At 30.2% G+C, this 22,891-nt stretch overlaps 2 protein-coding genes across 4 annotated transcripts in view; both read left to right on the top strand.

Annotated features, from left to right (window-relative positions):
• Nucleotides 1-11,859: 11,859 nt before the first annotated feature.
• On the top strand, nt 11,860-16,782 carry LOC145971980 (putative RNA-binding protein 19). The gene is made up of 11 exons (XM_083100124.1): nt 11,860-12,043; nt 12,176-12,380; nt 12,462-12,667; nt 12,795-13,022; nt 13,099-13,372; nt 13,474-14,600; nt 14,701-14,903; nt 14,977-15,093; nt 15,178-15,283; nt 15,426-15,549; nt 15,688-16,782. The coding sequence occupies exons 1-11, from the start codon at nt 12,008-12,010 to the stop codon at nt 15,765-15,767; spliced, it is 2,706 nt and encodes a 901-aa protein (XP_082956250.1). The 5' UTR covers nt 11,860-12,007; the 3' UTR covers nt 15,768-16,782.
• A 372-nt stretch (nt 16,783-17,154) lies between these two features.
• Nucleotides 17,155-22,891, top strand: part of LOC145971979 (uncharacterized) — a 36,399-nt gene continuing 30,662 nt past the window's right edge. For 2 of the 3 annotated variants that reach the window (XM_083100122.1, XM_083100121.1), the window contains exon 1: nt 17,155-17,750. In XM_083100122.1, the coding sequence (XP_082956248.1) occupies nt 17,742-17,750 (9 nt within the window). In that variant the 5' untranslated portion in view covers nt 17,155-17,741. Of the gene's footprint in view, nt 17,751-18,266; nt 18,272-22,891 lie in introns of those variants that run through there. The other variant, XM_083100123.1, reaches the window with a different exon arrangement.

The following is a 22,891-nucleotide window of genomic DNA, read 5'->3' as shown; positions in this document are numbered from 1 at the left end:
CCAGGTTTTCCTGGCAATTTCCGACAGCAATGATTTCGGTAGTCATTCAACGACGAACGCCATACGCTTCTTTAAAGTCGAATTAATTTAAATAATATATATTTAGATGTGAGAGAAAATGCATCTATTTTTTTCTTCTCGTTAAAAATGTTCTGTCATTATTAGGATTGGTATTATTATTGTCTAATGCCAGAAAGATTTAATAGTAGATTAAATATGGATATAGCGTTGTGTATAAATTTTTATTTTTTAAGTAATTTCATATTGTAATAGTTTTTATTAATTGTTTGATAAAAATGATTACGAACGAATATATTTTATTATTAATTATTAATTATTTCTAGGTACTGGGGATATTAATATTAGTTTTTAGTTTCTTTTAAGAAACTATTTGCAGATATTGGACATCCATCGCCATTTTATAATATTAGTTTTTAGATATATACCATTTTATATATATGTATAATAAAATACATGCACAAATTAACGTATCCAAAATATTTTTATAATTTTTATTAATATTATATATTATATGTACGCGAAATTATACATGAATGTTACATAAAATGTGCGAATACTTAAAAATTTTGAGACGAATCGAATGGGTACCCTTATATCAGCAAGATATTGATTAAAAGAAAAAAATTATTAATTTAAACATTATAAGAATAAGAATTTAGAAAATTAATCTAGAATTAATTATATATTTAAAATTATTTTATTTATTTTATTTTGCACACTATTCGAATTGAAATTTTTTAAATCTTGCTGTTATCGGGTTCGATTCGTCTCGCGCGCGCAAACGGTACCCCAAAATTATTGTGTTCGCACATTTAACACAAACTTCAATGGTGCATGGATTTTATTATTTATAAATATAATCGTTCGTAATCACATTTCTATAAAAAAAATCGTTATATCCATTTAATTTTCAATAAAGAAATATATTTCTTAATAATGAAAGAACATGTTTTCTGACGTGCATATCAATTTCGTGAATAGAAGATAATGACGAGGGAATTGTCGTTGATTTATTACTGAAATCATTGCTATTGGGAATAGTCCGGAAGATCCGGGATTCGTTCCCTCCTACAGTGAAGTTCCCGACGTTCAATGGATCACTTAACTTTTCTTCGCAGATTGATCTTGCGAAATCTGATGAGAAACAAGATGTTAATCGTTCTCCATTTTTAAGATCGCTCCTCTTTTATTGGAATATATTACCGGTATGTCATCCGCGTATCAAATGACGTCGAATTATATTATAAGAATTATGCGCAATCGTATATTTTGAATATTATAGATTTATTTATTCGTGTCTATTGAGGGCGCTTCGATTATCATATTATAAAAATTAATACATGTCGCAATCGGATATTCCGAATATTATCGATTTATTTTATTCGTCGCGTTTTCTCGTAAATTCAAATCGCGATTTATCTTATAAAGATTCGCAAATGACTCGGATAGTGAGAACTATATTGGCAAACATTATAGACATCAAATTGTCTGTCGAAATATCTTCGCATTTATGATAATAATTATATCGCGCGCGATAATAATGTCTATCGAGAAGCGCTTCGGTTATTATATTATAAAAATTAATATAGATATCGCGCAATCGGATATTCCGAATATTACCGATTTATTTATTTGTCGCGTTTTCTCGGGAATTTTAAATCGTGATTTATCTTATAATTTAATCGTTGACTTATACATTGAACCTTTGTTTATCCTTCCACGTCTTTGAATATTGTTTTTAATAGTCCGCGCAAAAGGCGCTAGTAGTGCGAATATTTTTTGCTACTATTTAAAAGACGATCGATAATTTTCTTAATGAATGTTTTAATCGCGATTATTTACAAATTGTGTGATAATTTGAGTGATAATAATATATCGCGCACGCGTCTTGATGATTTCGATTATCATATTATAAAAATTTTCCATTTTATCTTATTTAACTAATCATACGCGAGATAGGATATGTATCTTATTTGACGGCGTTCATATAAAATTGCGTGTTAATCGCAAATAAATCGGATAGTGAATTTTATATTCGCAAATATTACAGACCTCGAATGTCTGTCGATATATATCTTCGCACTTATATGTGACAGCATAATTATATTGCGCGCGTATCTATTGAGGACTTCGCGATTATTATATTATAAAAATTATACGTATCGAATATTCCGTGTATTATCAATTTATTTATTCGTCGCGTTTTCTCACGAATTTTAAATCACGATTTATCTAACTTAATCGCTGACTTACATCGAAACTTTGTCTATCTTTCCACGTGTTTGAATATTGTCTTTTATAGTCTGCGCTAGTAGTGCAAATATTTTTTTTCTACTATTTAAATAGACGATAATTTTATTAATGATTAATCGCGACTATTTAAATCATTATATAAATCTTATTAAACTCTACTAATACATCGACAATTAGAGATATAGTTAGATAGTTAAATTATTAGAGAGGGACTTTGATAAAATCATTCGTTCCGTTATTCTCTATTAAGCGTGACGAACAACGCGATTTTTTAATTATATGTTAATTATATTCAAAATTGTAAAGTCTTAAGATTCATTTTATTTCATTTAACTAATCATGCGCGAGATGCAACATGTATTTTCAATATGTATTTTTTCAATCGCGACATTTATATAAAATAGCGTATTAATCGCAAATAAATCGCAAATAAATTCGCGAATATTACAGACCTTAAATGTCTGTCGAAATATCTTCGCACTTGTGTGTGATAGTAATTATATCGCGCGTGTCTATAGCGGCACCGATTATATTATAAAAATTATACATATCGCAATCGAATATTCCGAATATTGTCGATTTATTTATTTGTCGCGTCTTCTCGCGAATTGTAAATCGTGATTTATCTTCTAAAAATTCGCAAATAAATCAGACAATAAATTCTATATTAGCAAATATTATAGATCTCGAAATATCTTCGTATTTGTTTGATAATAATTTCGTCGCGCGCTGTCTATCGACGGTTTCAATTTTCATATTATACAAAAATTATGCGTATCGTAATCGAATATTCCTAATATTATCGATTTATTTATTCGTTATTTTTTCTCGCAAATTTTAAATCGTCATTTATCTTGTATTTAAATCACTGATTTATAATCGACGCTTGCTCTATCTTTTCGCGTTTTGAATATTGATAACCTACATAAAATGCGCCAGTAATGCAAATACTTTTCTCTACAATCAAAAAAACGATCAATAATTTTATTAATGACTCTTTTGATTACGATTATTTACGTTTAAACGTTATTTATATAAAACTAATTTCTATTCTTAAATTTTATTATTGTATGTCAATTATTAATAATAAATATCGCGTAATTCATCATTGCTAATCAGTCTTGTTTGGACTATGTAGAAATTTTTAATAAATTTTATATTATTCATATATTTTGGATACCTTCGTGTAATTCTTTGTAATAAATTAAAATTATTTTTAAAAAATTAAATTGAATTTAGTTTTTAAAAAGTTTTAAAAATGAAATTTAAATTATCAAAATTATTTTCAAGAAGATTCAACAAATTGTATAATTATAAATGTTCAAGATATATTTTAAAAATTAAAAATATATCATATATATGTGTAAATTAATATATAGCTATAATATTAAGTCCAAATATTGATGCTATTAATATCAAATTATTTATGTTATTAAACATTTGAATAAATCGAGTACATATATTTGATATTGATAACATCATAAATTGTATTTTGTAAATTGTAACTAGTTATAATTGTATATTAATTATAATCCAATATTGATATTTTTAATTATTGACATAGTTTTGTATAAAATACAATTATAACTATAATGATATTACATAAAATTGTATTTACGATTTTAAATTACGTGAATACATTCTTATGTAAATTACACGAAAAATAATTGAAAGTATACGTATAACGATTATATAATATTAATGTAAAAATTCGATACCAAATTAATGATCGAATATAAGCTTTACAAAATTTGACGAACGCCTTCGTTATAGAATCGCGATTCAATTATTATAAATTTAATGATATGCTTTTCGTTAGATTTATCTATTTATGAATTTCATGTCACGCGGAACTGAATACTCGTATTCGTAAAATAAATTAATAAATTATGATTGCGAAATTCCGTGCTCTTTCCGCGTTCTTTTCGCGTAATTATACAAGATTATCGTTTTAACAAAAGAATTTTATCCCTGTCCCTCTCGTCAGATAATATTCCTAAATATTGCTATTTAAATATAAAGAAATATCGAATAAGAGAGTGAAGATTCGATGTGATAAGTCAACGATTAAATATTAGCTTCACAAAATTTATCGCGATAACCTTCGCTATTAAAGAATCGCGAATTAATTATTATGAATTTAATAATTTGTTTCTTCAGTTATATTTATATTTACGAATTTCGTATCGGAAAATATTCATAAATAAATTAATAAATTACGGTTGCGAAAACACGGTGTTTTTCCCGCATTCTTTTCGCATTCTTAGACGAGATTGTCGTTGTTCCTTTCATTAAATAAACGTTAATGAAAGTTGCGTGGCTCGTACCGCCGAGGAGTCGAAACGATTTTCATCATGGAGAATTTTTTCTCATCGGTTCTTGTGAGATCCATTCGCGACGTCTAGTTCGGTGCCCTGTTGAAAATTGGGAATTTTTATTGTAAGATCCCACAATGGCTCTTATGTGGCACGTGCATTTAATGCGTTGAACGCATTGCGTCGTCGGTGCCGTCAACGTGTCGCGGACGGCGGCGTCTCGTTACCGCGTTTTCGCGTTTAGCTTTCTCGCGTCATCGCGTTTTCGCGAAACTTTTGGACTTTTTCATATAAAATCCCAATTTCATTTATTGTCACGAGTCTCTACTTCCGATGCCAATTAACTGGGATGTTTCACCGAGTTTGCACACGTTGCTATGCAACGTACACTCGCGCCTTGTGCATCGCGGCACTTGGTGATGCCGGCCGCGCAGAACGTATGTCCAGTACAAAATGTACATGGGCGCGCGGGTTCGAGCTTCGCGCTCGATCGGCTTAGTGATGGTCACGCTCTACTTCGTCAAGTGATTCGGCCCGAATTGTCTAGGACTCGATCGATTGTTCGGAATGGTCGTTAATGGGTCCCTTCTCTTTGCTCGTCTACGGCCACACGCCCAGCGTGTGTTAACCCTGTCGAGGAGTCGAGTGGATTCCCCTAGGCACGATTTTCGCTCGGTAAAAGGGGTTGCCTCCCCATTTTCTAAATTGCTGAATGTTAGCATTTAAAAAATGTGGGTATCCTCTTCTTTTACCGTCTACTAGCCTTGTGTACTGCGCTAGTGATATAGCATCCGTGCGGGTCACCTGAAATCGTGCTTAGCGGGTCCAGGTTCGATACGAGATAGGATAATTATGCGCGAAAAAGAGCTGGTGAACTTCATTTTCCTCTATTTCCGTCAATCGTTTCGTCTTCTTTCCGGTTCGGGCCTAGTCCTTGCTCGTTGTATCGTTGCATTCCCGACCGGTTGGCTCGAAGCTGATTTTCGCAAGTGAAATGGGATTTTCGCTCGTACCGAAACCGGGAATGCTGTCCAAAGTATATACATATTAAGTATATACATCGCGCGATCAAATATAAAAATTATATGTATCGTGATCAAATATTCCGCATATTATCGACTTATTTATTCGTCGCGTTTTCTCGTGAATTCAAATCGTGATTTATCTTATAAAGATTCGCAAATGACTCGGACAGTGAGTACTATATTCGTAAACATTACAGACATCAAATTGTCTGTCGAAATATCTTCGCATTTATGTGATAATAATTATATCGCGCGCGATAATAATGTCTATTGAGGGCGCTTTGATTATTATATTATAAAAGATATACATATCGCAATCGGATATTTCGAATATTATCGATTTATTTAGTCGTCGCGTTTTCTCGAGAATTTTAAATCGCGATTTATCTTATTACTTAATATTATCTTAATTTAATCGTTGACTTGTACGTCGAAGCTTTGTCTATCTTTCCACGTGTTTGAATATTGTCTTTTATAGTCTGCGCTAATAGTGCAAATATTTTTCTTTACTATTTAAAAAGACGATAATTTTATTAATGATTAATCGCGATTGTTTAAATCATTATTTAAATCTTATTAAACTCTACTAATACATCGACAGTTAGAGATATAGTTAGATAGTTAAATTATTAGAGAGGGACTTTGATAAAATCATTCGTTCCGTTATTCCCTATTAAACGTGGCGAACAACGCGATTTTTTAATTATATGTTAATTACATTTAAAATATGTAAAGTCTTAAGATTCATTTTATTTCATTTAACTAATTATGCGCGAGATGCAATATTTATTTTCAACATGTATTTTTTCAATCGCGACATTTATATAAAATAGACATTTATATTAATCGCAAATAAATTCGCAAATATTACAGACCTTAAATGTCTGTTGAAATGTCTTCGCACTTGTGTGTGATAGTAATTATATCGCGCGTGTTTATTAGGGCTCCGATTATATTATAAAAATTATACATACCGCAATCAAATATTCCGAATATTGTCGATTTATTTATTTGTCGCGTCTTCTCGGAAATTGTAAATCGCGATATATCTTCTAAAAATTCGCAACTATATTAGACAATAAATTCTATATCCGCAAATATTATAGATCTCAAATATCTCGAAATATCTTCGCATTTGTTTGATAATAATTATGTCGCGCGCTGTCTGTTGACGGTTTCGATTATCATATTACAAAAATTATGCCTATTGTAATCGAATATTCCTTATATTATCGATTTATTTATTCGTTATCGTATTTATCCGTTTTCTCGCGAATTTTAAATCGTTATTGATCTTGTATTTTAATGTATTTTGACATACATCGAAGCTTGATCTATCTTTTCGCGTTTTGAATAAAATTCTATTATGTCGATTAATAATAATAAATATCGCGTAATTCATCATCGCTAATCAGTCTTGTTTGTAGAACTTTTTAATAAATTTTATAGTATACGTATATTTTAAATACTTTCGTGTAATTCTTTGTAATAAATTAAAATTTTTAAAAAATTAAATGGAATTTATTTTTAAAATGTTTTAAAAATGAAATTTAAATTATCAAAGTTATTTTCAAGAAGATTAAACAAATTGCATAATTGTAAACGTTCAAGATATATTTTAACATGTTATATTTTATTTTAAAAATTAAAAATTAAATATATAATTTACATATATATATGATATGTAATATTAAGTCCAAATGTTAATGTTGTCAATATCAAATTATTTATGTTATTAAACATTTGAATAAAACGAATCCATTTATTTGATATTGATAACATCATAAATTCTATTTTGTAAATTGTAATTTGTAAATAATAAATTGTGTTTTGTAAATTGTAAATAGTTATAATTGTATATTAATTATAATTTAATATTGATATTTTTAATTATTGACATAGTTGTGTACAAAATACAATTATAACTATAATTATATTATATGAAATTGTATTTAAGAATGTCAATTATATCAATGCATTCTTATGTAAATTACAGGAAAAATGGTCGAAAGTATACGTATAATGATTATAAAATAGTAATTTGTTAAATTAACATATTTGTTTCTATAGTACATATTTTTGAAATATTCATAAAAGAGTAACTATTTATATATTCATATCAAAGAATCATTAATAAATTCGGGAAATTTTTATATGAAATGTAAAAATTCGATGCTAAATTAATGATTAAATGTAAGCTTTATAAAATATGACGAACGTCTTCGTTATAGAATCGCGAGTCAATTATTATAAATTTAATGATATACTTTTCGTTAGATTTATCTATTTATGAATTCCATATTGCGCGGAACTGAATACTCGTCTTCGTAAAATAAATGAATAAATTATGATTACGAAAATACCGTGCATTTCCGCGTTCTTTTCGCGTTGTTTTCGCGTTCTTATACAAAATTATTGTTTTAACAAAAGAATTTTCCCTCTCGTTAGATAATATTCCTATAAATATTGCTAATTATATATAAAGAAATATCGAATAAGTGAAGATTCGATGTTATAAGTCAACGATTAAATATTAGCTTCACAGAATTTAACGATCACCTTCGATATTATAAAATCGCGAGTTAATTATTATGAATTTAATAATTTGTTTCTTCGGTTATATTTGTGTATTTACGAATTTCGTATCGGAAAATATTTATAAATAAATTAATAAATTACGGTTGCGAAAACACCGTGCTTTTCCCTCGTTCTCTTCGCGTTCTTAGACGAGATTATCGTTTTAATAAAAGAGTAATCGTTGTTCTTTTCGTTAGGTAAACGTTAATGAAAGTTGCGTGGCTCGTATCGCCGAGGAGTCGAAACGATTTTCATCATGGAGAATTATTTCTTATCGGTTTTTGTAAGATCTATTAGCGACGTCTAGTTCGGTGCCCCGTTAAAAATTGGGAATTTTTATTGTAAGAATGGAACTAATCCCAGGTTTTCCTGGCAATTTCCGACAGCAATGGTTTCGGTAGTCATTCAACGACGAACGCCATATGCTTCTTTAGAGTCGAATTAATTTAAATAATATATATTTAGATGTGAGAAAAATGTATCTATTTTTTTCTCGTTAAAAATGTTCTGTCATTATTAGGATTGGTATTATTATTGTTTAATGCCAGAAAGATTTAATAGTAGATTAAATATGGATATAGCGTTGTCTATAAATATCTATTTTTTAACTAATTTCATATTGTAATTAGTTTTTATTAACTGTTTGATAAAAATGATTACGAACGAATATATTTTATTAATTATTAATTAATTATTTCTAGGTACTGGGTACATTAATATTAGTTTTTAGTTTCTTTTAAGAAACTATTTGCAGGTATTGGACATCCATCGCCATTTTAGAATATTAGTTTTTAGATATATACCATTTTATATATATATATATATATATGTATAATAAAATACATGCATAAATTAACGTATCCAAAATATTTTTATAATTTTTATTAATATTATATATCATATATACGCGAAATTATACATGAATGTTACATAAAATGTGCGAATACTTAAAAATTTTGAGACGAATCGAATGGGTACCCCTATATCAGCAAGATATTGATTAAAGGAAAAAACATTATTAATTTAATTAACATTATAAGGAGAAGAATCTAGAGAATTAATCTAGAATTAATTATATATTTAAAATTATTTGATTTATTTTATTTTACAAACTATTCGAATTGAAATTTTTTAAATCTTGCTGTTATCGGGTTCGATTCGTCTCGCGCGCGCAAACGGTACCCCAAAACTATTTGTATTCGCACATTCACTACAAACTTCAATGATGCATGGATTTTATTATTTATAAATATAATCGTTCGTAATCACACTTCTATAAAAAAATTGCTATATCCATTTAATTTTCAATAAAGAAATATATTTCTTAATAATGAAGGAACATGTTTTCTGACGTGAATATCAATTTCGTGAATCGAAGATAATGACGAGGGAATTGTCGTTGATTTATTACTGAAATCATTGCTATTGGGAATAGTCCGAAAGATCCGAGATTCGTTCCCTCCTACAGTGAAGTTCCCGACGTTCAATGGATCACTTAACTTTTCTTCGCAGATTGATCTTGCGAAATCTGATGTAGAAACAAGATGTTAATCGTTCTCCATTTTTAAGATCGCTCCTCTTTTTATCGGATTACCGGTATGTCACTCACGTATCTGCAATTGAATATTTTGAATATTATCGATTTATTTATCGTCGCGTTTTATCGCGAATTTAAAATCGCGATATATCTTATAAAAATTCGCAGTAATTCGGTTGCTGAATTGCATATTCACAAACATTACAGATCTCAAATGATTGTTGAAATATTTTCGATTTTCTATATTTATGTGATAATAATTATATCGTTCACGTGTCTATTGAAAGCTTCGATTATTATATTATAAAAATTATACGTATCGCAATCAAATATTCCGCATATTATCGACTTATTTATTCGTCGCGTTTTCTCGTGAATTTTAAATCGCGATTTATCTTATAATTTAATCGTTGACTTATACATTGAAGCTTTGTTTATCTTTCCACGTCTTTGAATATTATTTTTAATAGTTCGTGCAAAATGCTGGTAGTGCAAATATTTTCTTCTGTAATTTAAAAGACGATCGATATCTATATTGAAAATCATTCGTTCCGTTATTTTCTATTAAACGTGGCCACAACGCGATTTTTAATTATATTTTAAAGCTTATAGAGCTCATTTCTTCTTATTCAGCTAATCATGCGTGAAATAGGATATGTATTTTATTCTCAATCGTGAAATTCGTATAAAGTCGCGTATATATTAATCGCAAATACATCGGACAGTGAATTTTATGTTCATAAACAATACGGATCACAAATGTTTGCTAAAATATCTTCGTCTGTCAACATTTGTGTGATAATAATTATATCGCACGCGTGTTTATTGATTCGGTTATTATATTATAAAAATTATGCGTATCTCGCAATTGAATATTCGATTATTGTCGATTTATTTATTCGTCGCGTTTTCTCGCGAATTTTAAATCGCAATTTATTTTGTAATTTAATCTTTGATTTACATCAAAGCTTGTTCTATCTTTACACGTTTTAAATATTTCTTTTCATGGTCTGCACGAAATGCGTCAATAATGCAAATACTTTGTTCTACAATCGAAGAAATAATCAATAATTTTATTAAAGACTCTTTTGATCCTGATTATTTACGTTTATAGGTTATTTATATAAAACTAATTAAATTCTATTATTCTATGTCGATTATTAATAATAAATATCGCGTAATTAATCATCACTAATCAGTCTTGTCTGGTCTATGTAAAAATTTTTAGTAAATTTTATATTATACGTATATTTTGGACACTTTCGTGTAATAAAATTTTATTTTGTATTAAGATTAAAATTATAGTTTATATTAAATTTGTATTATATTTTGTAATACATATTTCTAATGCATTGTATTTTATATATTCTGCATTAAATTTTGTAATATATATATTTGTAATGTAATTATTTTTATATTACATAATTTAATAATTTGTAATGTGTTTTTTATGTAATTGCAAATTAATTATAATTTACGTTGTATATATTATAATTATGTAATATATATTTTTTATATGTATTATATTCTCTGTTTAAAAACTCTTTAAAAAAAATAAAAAAAATAAAAAAATTTTTCCTCCTCAATTTTTCCTCCCCTGTATCTCCGCCTTAACGAAGGCATTTGCCAGGTGAGAAGGTTTCAGTACTCTCATGAACCTGAGAGCTATGCCGGCGGTAACATACACCGATATTCATATAGTCTATTCTTATATTTAAAATCATTTGGACAACGTATGGGCACACATACATACACATATAGGTATGTAATTTTTAAAAATTAGTAATTTAATTTTTTAATTAGTAATTTATAAAAATTATTTTTATAAAAATTATTATTTATCATATTTATATATAATTTTTATATATTATTTTCAAAATAATGATTGTTATACTCTGGTGCTACCGGCACTTCGTGCACATAGCACGGAACAAAACCAGAAATTGTGCACATTATATATTACCCTCTGAGAACATTCATGGACATTGGCTTTGTAGTTCATGTCCACGTTTTCAATGTCCATAGAGGGAGTATCGCTTTCAGGGATCACCTAAAAACAGGCCATGACATCTCTCAGTCTTCTCTCTGGTAAGAGAGAAGAAAAATAAAGACACTAGAGAATTATTGCGTTCTCTTTCTAATATTTATTTCTTGAATGTACTATTATATACGCAGCACGTGATTAAATGGAACAGCACGCATTTCGTGTTTTTATTTTGTGTCTCGTTGCTGGAAAACGTCCAGAACAAACCTTTTGAGAAACTTAATAAATAAATAAAATGTCGCGACTAATAGTGAAAAATTTGCCGAAAAGTGTACGTAAAAATTAAATATGTAACGTTATCATACATATTTATAAATGTACAAGATATGTACATGCACACAAAATTTTATTGGAGTCGATATTTTGTGTATTTAATTTAATTTTTTATTTGATGTGCACGCAGGTGACAGACACTAAACTGAAAGAATTGTTTAGTCAAAAGGGTATTGTGACCGATGTGCAGTTGAAGTATACAAAAGATGGAAAATTTCGACGATTTGCATTTATAGGATACAAGACAGAGGAGCAAGCAAAATTGGCACAGTCTTTTTTTGATCAAACATATATTGATACGTGTAAAATATTTGTTGAGCAATGTGCAGCTTTAGGTATGTAACCAAAGATAATTGTTCTAATAGAATAAACAGAAATTTTTGGATCTCCTAGTGATATAAAATGATATATTTTAGGTGATTTCTCAAAGCCAAGATCATGGAGTAAATATGCGAATGATAGCTCTTATAATAAAATTAATAAAGCTGTTGATAAATCAAATGAAAAATTGACAGATTCTACAGAAAAGGATAATGTAAAAGAAAGTAAAACTGATAAAAAGAAGGAAAAAGAGAATGCAGATAAAAAGAATAAGGATGAAATTCGGAAAGCACTTACCAAGGTATAATAAATTTTTTTTTCTAATCTCTTTAGTAATTCTAAATTAACTCTTTTTTATTTTAATTAAAGAAAATTATTGTTGTTTGTCAAATTGTTGTATTAAGTTGTTACATGCTTTAAATTTTTAGTATAAGGATGATCCTTTATTCATGGAATTTCTTGAAACACATACTGGTAATGATGTAGCAATTTGGAAAAATGATATTGATATATCTATGGAAGCTGAAAAAGAGAAGTCGGATGATGATGAATCTGAAGATGACAAAGATGAATTTAAAGAAAATAAAGATGAAAAGGGAGAAGAGGAAAATAAAGAAGAGGAAAAGATTGCGAATAAAGTTATATCAGATTTAGAGGTACGATATTGTCATTATCATTGAATATAATGATGATACTAATGTATGTATTATTAATAAAGTTTTTAAATTCCAGTATATAGAGGCATTAAAGAAAAAGCAACTGAATGTAAAAAGCGAAGAAAAATCTCTGACCAACAATGTGCCAAAACATGGTCCGGTAACATTCTTCACTGTAAAATTACGAGGACTTGCATATAAACATGTAAAAAAGCATATTAAACAATTTTTTCATCCTATAAAAATTGCATCTATACGAATTCCACCTAAAATTAAAGGTATTGCTTATGTGGGTTTCAAAACAGAACAAGCCATGAAGAGAGCTCTTCTGAAAAATAAAAGTTTTCTAGGTAAAAATTAATATTAATTATGATACAATAGTATGTGTGATAAATATATTTTGCTAAAATACTGAAATATATTTTTCATTGTGTATTTTGAATTTATACAGAAGGAAAGCAGATATTTGTATCCAAATATGAGCGAAAAGAGACAACTGAATCTAATGAAAATTCAAATGATAAAAATATTAAATGGAAAAAACAAGAAGATGCCTTGAAAAATGAAGAGAATATAGCAGAATCTGGAAGAATGTTTATTAGAAATTTGACATATACAATTACAGAAGATGATATAAGAAAATTGTTTGAAAAATATGGTCCCCTATCTGAAGTGAATTTACCTGTGGATAGAGTGACTAGGAAACCAAAGGGATTTGGCACGGTAACTTTTTTGATGCCGGAACATGCTATAAAGGCTTATAGTGAACTGGATGGTTCTGTACTAGATGGTAGAATGTTACATATTCTTCCTGCTAAAATGAAAGCTTCCTTGGAAGACATCGATATGGAAAATTTAACTTATAAGCAAAAGAAGGAGCTACAAGATAAGGCAACAGCAGGTTCATCGCATAACTGGAATACATTGTTTCTTGGACAGAATGCTGTAGCAGACGCTATTGCGAGTCGCTACAACACGACAAAGGAGAAATTATTAGAAGATGGATCAAATGGAATGAGCGCCGCAGTCAAGCTAGCACTAGGAGAGACGCAGCTGGCTCAAGATACAAGAGCTTTCTTAGAAGAAAACGGTGTCTGTCTGGACGCTTTCAATCAAGCACCAAAAAAAAGGTCGACTACTATAATCTTAGTAAAGAATTTACCGGCTCAAACAAAATCGAGCGAAATCCGAGAAATGTTTGCTAAGCACGGAGAACTCGCACGTATCGTAATGCCACCGGCGGGAATAACAGCATTGGTCGAATTTCTAGAACCATCCGAAGCACGCAAAGCTTTTCATGCATTGGCTTATAAGAAATATAAGCATCTACCATTATATCTAGAATGGGCGCCAGATAACAGTTTCACCAGACCTGCGTCTGAGACTGACATGATTAAAAGTAAAAGTACAGAAAGAAGAAAAGAATTGACAGATTCAACAAAAGAAGCTAAAAAAGAAATAACAACAGAAGAAAATGAAAATATGCATACAAAGGAGGATGATGAGCCACCTGAACCAGATACTACACTTTTTGTAAAAAATATTAATTTTTCAACTACAGAAGAGCAGTTGAGAGATGTGAGTAAAATTATTATATTTAAAATTGTTATATTTTTTTAGGGTAACTTTTTCTGTGTTTCTTGTGTATAAATGTGATGATGCATTTTTACGCTTTCAGTACTTTGGTAAATGCGGTCCTCTTCATTATATCACAATAGCCACTAAAAAAGATCCAGAAAATCCGGCTAATAAACTATCTATGGGATATGGATTTGTGAGATACAAAAGAAAACACGACGCGGATCGTGCGTTGAAAACGTTACAGATGTCAGTACTCGATGGGAAGAGTTTGGAGTTAAAGCGATCTGAGAGAACTCTAATGTAATGATAACATTAATTTAATTTATCTTATCTAAAGCCAGAAAATCTTAATAACTACGAGACTATTTTCTAGGTCTGACGTCAAAACAGCGAGGAAGAAGTCTAAAATTACCGAACAAACTGGTTCTAAAATTTTGGTACGAAACGTACCCTTCCAAGCAACTCTTCAAGAAATAACGGAATTATTCAAGTATGTACATATATATATATATATACATATATTACCAAAATGTTTATATGTAATGTGGAATATAACTTTAATTGTATTTTTCAGATCGTATGGGGAATTGAAGGCTGTACGGTTGCCAAAGAAATTAGTTGGCACTGAGAAGCATAGAGGATTCGGCTTCATCGAGTATTACACGAAGACGGATGCAAAGGTAACCACTTATAGTATTTCTATTTGTAGAACTTATTTCCATAAATAAATCTAAGTTACCCTATATGGTGAAAAGTTGAAAGTTATTTAAAGATAACAGAAGAAACCGCATTCATTTTTTTGCTAATTTCAATTTCTTGCAGAAAGCGTTTAAAGCATTATGTCAAAGTACTCACTTGTATGGTCGAAGATTAGTGCTTGAATGGGCACAGGCAGAAGAAGGTATCGAAGAAATTAGAAAACGTACTGCAAAACGTTTCTATCAAGGTAATTTATTTCTTATGTATTTAATATAAAATATTAAGTAGTAGTTTAATATCAAATATTATAATAAATCAATTCGTGTCGAATCGATAGAAAATTTTATGATTTAAAGGAAAAAAAATTTCTTTTTTTTTATTTCAGAGAGTTCAACAAAGAGATTCAAGAAATCTACATTAGATCCTGAGAGTGTTGGTCTCGAATTAAATTCGGCTGATATATAGATAAATAAAAAAAGACTAAAAAAAGAAAAAAAAAGAAAAAGAAAAAAAAAGAAAAATAGTAAATGAAAGAAATGTTAATATGTAAAAATTCCTATGATTTAATGAAAGTTTTTTGTGCGATTACGCATAATTTAAAAATACTTTCTTTTCAAATATTGAATGTCACGGACATCAATCGCAATGCTATACATATCGATTTCCATTTCTTTTCACATTGGCAGAGATTCAAGTCGATCGATAGGAAGTCGGAAGAATTTGTATTGCTTGATATTAACCTTCATGTCACATTTAAACATGACTTTTTCCTTTCTTTTCTATAGAACGATACTGATTTCCAATGATCGATGCGATATGTTTGAATTATTCTATTTCATTTTATGAAATAACCATAAATGATAATATCTAAGTAACTTATGTTAATTTTCTTTCTCCATTAGTAATTTGAATAACTGGTCTTTAATATGCACATAAAACACAGCTTTTCTTTTTTTATTGATTAATATACAATAACTGTACATATAATAATTTAAGTGTATAATGAATAATATAAGATATAGTGTTATATAAATTAATGTTAAAAAAAGTGATAGCCAGATAGAAAAAAAAGGGAAATCACATGTTTAGTCACATGTTTTACCAAAAACACTGCTAACTGCTAACTTGCATTTAGCAAACAAATAACATAGCTATGATCTTTATTTCTTTTCTTTTTCCTCTTCTATTTTTGTTTCTTAAGATAAAAATGCAGCTGATATCACTATTTTAAAACTGATTATACAATGATTCGCTTTTGCAGGACAAGCTTTGACAATGCAAATTGCGAAAATACTTGATTATATATTATACATTAATTTACACGATTATATATTAATATATACGCGATTATAAATGACTGTCACGCCTACGAAAATCTCGATCAATGCCACAGATTTCACAATTCTGTAAAAAATGTGTTAATTCAAAGGCCATTATTGTGAAGGCAATTGTAGTAATTATAAATGATAAGTTTAGTTTATATATATTTTTAATACAATTCCCCCTTTTTAATAATATCTCGTATATGTATATATGTATAGGTTTTATCTATAATATATATGTACATAATATATGTATATGGGACTGAAGTCTTTTATAAAATATTTTATCTTTATTTTTTATGACTATTATATAGTTACATGCGAATTTTATTTCTTACATAAAAATAAACTAGATAATAATAATTTGTCTCGTATACAGATAAACTTTGAATTTGTCCAATATTTAAAGGTTTTTGAGGTAATGATCCGTTCTCTAATGCATCAACAATTATTGCGAAAGATATTTTTTATGTTATCTTGATATTAATTAATTGAATATTATAATTATATAAATTAGGAAAAACAAGTGATAATTGCAACATCTTCAAAGTTCCTCACTTGACGGTAATCTTTACACCCATACAATCTTACATATTCAACGGACAGAAGCGACGTAGACGTGGCCAGCGAAGAAATGTCTTCCTTTCACCTCCACCGCCGCATCACCCCGGAGATTTTGCATTGGGGCCCCCCCAGCATCGTGAAGAACTGGAAACGCGGTTCCGGTTGGTGGGACCCAACACCGGTTGGCGATGTTGTTCCACGAAGGTGCTAGCAGTAGTATGGGAGACGATCCCCATGAAAGTAACAGTGCGCTTGTATGGTCCACCTTCACCAGCCGAGCCAGTCGTACGCTCTTCGCCCTGGAGAACGTTGCTCGCGCGATTCGTTCGCAGATAATTGCTACATAAGTGCCGCGACGTCGTTCTCCTCCAGTGTCATCGTACAGGTACAAGGTCACGAGTGCAACGGCGATCGCATCGTCTCGTCACTGTGGATCACGTTATCATAAGCAGATGCACCTGACGCGTAATGTGTTCAAGCTGATGAGAAAGACTCCTGATTTTGAAAACAGGCGAGACACCAAGTCACCAGGAGATCAGATCGAGCAGTTAACATGGACTGGGTAAGAGCAATTTCACTCTCGAACAAACGATAAGTTGAGTCATCATTAGATCATTATTAACTCTTTCAATTTCTCTAACTGCAATATCTGAGATCTTGCGTTCTAGATTGTCGAGGACAGAATATGATTTTCTAAAAACACTCATATATGATAAAAAATCACGATTTAAGACTCGCTGCAACGGAATATGACTAGAAATAATAGCAGAGTATAACTAGAATAAAATTATTAAAAATTGTTAGATTAATTATACAAAAAACAGTTTAATTAATATGTTTATAAAAAACTTATTCCGAAAGAAACTTGTTTAAAGCATTAGAGTCAAATATATACATACTACATTACACACTAAAATTAATATCTCTTAGATAATTTTCAATTTTATTTTAAATAGAAATCTCGCACGAAATTTTTCAATGTCTTGTAAAAATTATGATTATGTTTATTTCTCTCCGAATGATTTTTTGACTGAATTAGAATTGAGCTGTTAGGCAATTAGAATAAGAAATGAACATGGACTGAAGAACATAATTTCACTCTTACAATGAGTCATTATCTCTGCTTTAATGATAGGTATTTTTCATTAACATTAACATTCGGTTGTTACATCAACGTTCGACGAAGGCAATAATGCGCGGTATTTCATTATGGTTCCTGCAATTGTCAATAAGAAGTGCGCAATCCTTTTTTTCATATCTATTCTCGCAAATTACAATTTTTACCATAATAATTACCGCAAACATTAATTTTTTTCCACTTATTTCTTCATCCAAATATGCATTTAAATAGATTCTGTCGTGAAAAATGCCATTTCAAATTTATGAATATTATTAACGAATAATATTAAACACGCGAGTCTTTTAATTAGATTTGCCTTGAGAGAGAGGTCAATTCTAACTTGTATTTGATTCTGTGTCGGTTGTCGAATTATGACATTTTGACAGGTATTTCGACGTTAAAATATATGTCGAAACACTCGAAAAAATAACACAAGGATTGCGCTTAGACGGGAAACGCGGACTTTCCTGCACGAATGTATGTTATCTTTGTATCGAACGCAACGCAGGTGAAACTTATGACCATCAGCCATTGCAGGATTTCGCGTGAATAATAACGTTTATTCGGAAACTTCTTCGGAAGAGGGAGTTTCCGCGAGCGAAGGAATTTCCGTTACATTTCGCTTAAACTCGCGCTTAAAATTATACCTCATTTTCCGCTCACGGTTAGCAATTTACGAGGATACGTTACGAGGATACGTACATGGATACATAGATACCCGGTATAGATCGAGTTCCACGCGAGCGATCGGTGCGATTGAAATTGCGAATCGATATTAACGAGAAATCGTATACTCGATTGCGGTCGTGATCCGTCCTATGTGATTCCACGTGAGCGCAAAGCAATCCACTTTTGACGCGACTCGATAAGGCGAGGTGAGGATAAAGTCGCGCGTCGGAGGTAAGAGATCGGATTCCAGAAGGAAAGATCCGTATCCGCGAATTGAGTAATAACACGAGGGAGGCGAGGGAAACATTTGACTTGCATATTCGCCCCGTGGTATCAAAACGCGATTCGCGAGCGGTGAAAAAACCTTGAGAACCGAGTTGTGCAAATTTATGGGCACGTCCGTAGGCGTAGGCGCTCGTTCCTTTTTCTTTTTTTTTTTTCTCTTTTCCTTTGCATCTCACTAGTCACGCTTTCAACGAGTCGATGGAGTTTAATGAGCACGAAAGTGAGAGAGAGAGAGAGAGAGAAAGAAAAAGATAAGAAAGGAAAGGAATATCTCCTAAGTAAGTGCGACTTTTACTTTATAATGAAAATAATTGATTATAAAATAATTCATTGCGTGATTACATAATGATTAATTACGATAATTAATTAGAACCTTAAAAAAAGTTTGAATGATAGTATTTTGAGATAGATCAGAGTTCTCAATATTGAATTTTTCAAGGATAACATTACATGGCTCAAAGCATATGTAAAAAAAAAAGAAGAATCTAATAATATGGTTGTTTGAGAAAAAAGGGGGAAGATGGAAAGTGAAAGATAATGTTACATAAGTATGTTTATATTCTAATTATGGTTAATTTTATTCGTATGCTATTTTATATAAATTTATAATTTATTTTAGTTTTTGATTTATAGTTTGATTTATAGTTAGTATAATAAGGCTATTATCTAGTCAAAATACTACTCTATCAAGTATACGTGTACAGCGACATGGAGTAAAAGTGGTATCACCGGTCATTTGAATTAATTTCTCCGATCGAATTTTAGGCAGTGAAAGCAGGAATTTATTCGCATAATCGTGTGCTTGTATGTCGATGCGTTTTACTGTTCCATATAATAGACGATGCGTCTACTGACGATAGAAATTGAGATGTGCACGCATGCTACATTCTCTATATATATTCTCGAGTTAAATTTTTGTAGAATTCTCGAAATTTTTTTCGATATTTTTGAAGATTACTTCACAAATAATCGTGGATATTAAGCGATCGTATCAATTAATTTTTACGCCAGCATGTAACATGTTTTGCATATGGCACATTGAAAACACAATATTTTTTCGTTATTGTAATTATTTTTTTATATCTTATTATAATTAATTCTTATTATAATATACAAATTTCCAAATTATATTACGCTTTATATAATCATTAATCATTAATTGTACATCGAGATTATTATATTACATCGTGCTTTATGTATTTATCATGCATCCTTTACTCAAACGGATATATATATTTTCTTTAATTTAACAGTATATGATCTAACGATCTTTTATATTTTTCTTCTAAATCTGCATATTTTTTATAATCAATGTAAATATATAATATGTTGCAAAGAAAAGAGCAAAGTTCTTACGATAATAACTCACTAACTTTCTACGGAATAATAATTGAAAAAGATCGATTCGAAAGGTTCTGGGAAAAATGTAAATACGAACCTTTTACCGCGTATCTTAACGATAATAGATCAGCAATGCAACTTCCCAGGATTTACGCGCGATTGAACGTATCGTGAGGCGCGCTGCAATGAAAGAGATCATTCGAGGGCGCGATTTATAAGCGCATATCGAATACCTGGGAACGATCATCGGCTTCCTCCCAAGGAAGGAGGGGACCGCAATGCAACTTCACTTTTTTAAACCGTTGCAGGCCGTAAAGAAGGAGCGAACGCGTGTGGCAATTCGATTGCGAAATCGAGACTGGGAGGTTGTAACAATCCTCCGCTTCTCCATGAATCAACGAGTGCAATTTGCATCATTTCGGAAGCTGCGAAAGAATCGCGCTTCAATCTAACCGGATAAATAATAGAGTGCGATCGATAGCGAATTGGAATCGTCGCTCTTGATCGTAACGCAAAGATCACAAAAAGATCATTAAATAATTTTATTTATAATTTATAACAAGATTTACAACTTATAATAATTTATTTGTTTCTGTAAAATTATTAATAAGATCTCAGATTTTTCTAGGATTTCTCCTTAAAGTATTTAACTCAGCCATGTGATGGCACTATTTTCGAGTTGCCTTGAAGAATTATTCGTTAATTATATATTTAATATTTCAGTTAATATATATTTTTGAATATGATAGAGAATATATTCTTTTCTAGGAAAGAATTTAATTAATTTGTTTGATCAATCTTAAAAACATCTCTAACTTCTGCGTCTTTTCTGTAATTAAATCAGTTCAAAAATGAAAAATATATATCTCAAATACGGTTCAGGATTGATTTCACGCGTTATGCGATGCAGCTTCCGAAGTGAAAGTAAATTTGTACTTTACTCGACCGAGATGTACGATTTTAATGCCGATTGAGACCGATCGACCTTGCTGTCGATGACCTTCGTCCAATATATTGACGGATATTTGCGAGACGCGTAGAGGAATGCGTGAAAGGAGCCGGAATGTGAAAAGTTTCCTTCGTTTTAAAGCAGAGAAAAACGACGAGAGTCGCAGATAGAAGTTGAAATATAAAAGACATTTGCGGAGGACGGACAGCGGTCGACCTTTTGATCGTAGCTCGAGGCAAGATCTCTCGTCGATGTTAAGTGCAACTTCATTACTGCTACTATGCAGTTTAATGCACTCAATGCAATGCTATTACGAGTCTTCTCAATATTTATTTTATTGAAATGATTTCGTATAAATTATATTCAGAGACGATAGATTAATAAAATTTGAGCTTGCAATTATCAAGGATATTCTTCAAATTAATTTAACTAAGAAAAATTCGTCATTTTATTAAAATTATTATTGTTTAGGGATAAACAGATTCTCTTTATTATATTTTTGTTTAATTTTATTAGAATATTTCACTTCCACATGTAAACCAAAATAAATACAAACATCTTCGGAATCATCTTCCTACGATTGCGAAAGTTCTGACATCACCATCGTGTTAATTTGATTCGTTTATCAATATTCGAAAGCTCTGACATCACCGTCATATGTTAATTTTATACTTAACCACAAATGGGATGAAAATGTGATGGAAAGCATTTCTTCACTGACAAGTTATTTTCTTAGTATACGAAATATTGTTATCAAAGAGGAAATACTTTCAAAAATTATTTAACAAATATATTTAGATATTTTATTAACAAGAGAAAAAATATATAAATATATTTAAAATTGTTTACAAATAAACGAAGACGTTAATAAATAGAAGTTAATAAATAATATGTAAAATTGAAAAGATATAAATAAATAGATTGAAAGAAAAGGCAATTTCTTTGTCATTACATTTTATTAAAGAAAATATATTCTTTTTAATTCTATTTATGATACATATAAATAGAAAATAGGAATTAGTAGAGAGACACCTCCTAAATTTGTACGATTTTTTTAACCAACGAGAGTTATCATCGACTGTCGCCTGAATCGTTTCGTCGACAAAGAAAACTTAATTGCCAGCATAATCGGCCTATTAATTCTCCACGAAGGAGAGCGAGAGTCCGAATACCCCCAAGGCGAATTCCGTAGAAAGTAAAAGCGAGTGAAGCACACAATCTTCCAGGACAGCTCAAATCGATTTTACGTTTCCACTTTCGAGACGGCAGTGAAATGACTGAGGATCGAAAGTGGCATTTAATCGATGATAACTCGATAACAAAAAATGTCGCTTTAAGT

This window comes from Camponotus vicinus, unplaced genomic scaffold, assembly GCF_025532165.1.
Source record: "Camponotus vicinus isolate PSW18456_S1 unplaced genomic scaffold, iyCamVici1.0 SCAF_5, whole genome shotgun sequence".
NCBI classification, from domain to species: Eukaryota; Metazoa; Arthropoda; class Insecta; order Hymenoptera; family Formicidae; genus Camponotus; species Camponotus vicinus.
Note: the sequence above shows the minus strand (reverse complement) of the source record. Positions and strands in the feature narration are given on the sequence as shown.

Coding starts and splice junctions, on each gene's coding strand:
- LOC145971980 (XM_083100124.1), top strand. CDS start 12,008: ATGTCGCGACTAATAGTGAAAAATTTGCCGAAAAGT. Junction 13,373..13,473: donor GAAAAATAAAAGTTTTCTAG/GTAAAAATTAAT, acceptor GAATTTATACAG/AAGGAAAGCAGATATTTGTA. Junction 14,601..14,700: donor CAGAAGAGCAGTTGAGAGAT/GTGAGTAAAATT, acceptor TTACGCTTTCAG/TACTTTGGTAAATGCGGTCC.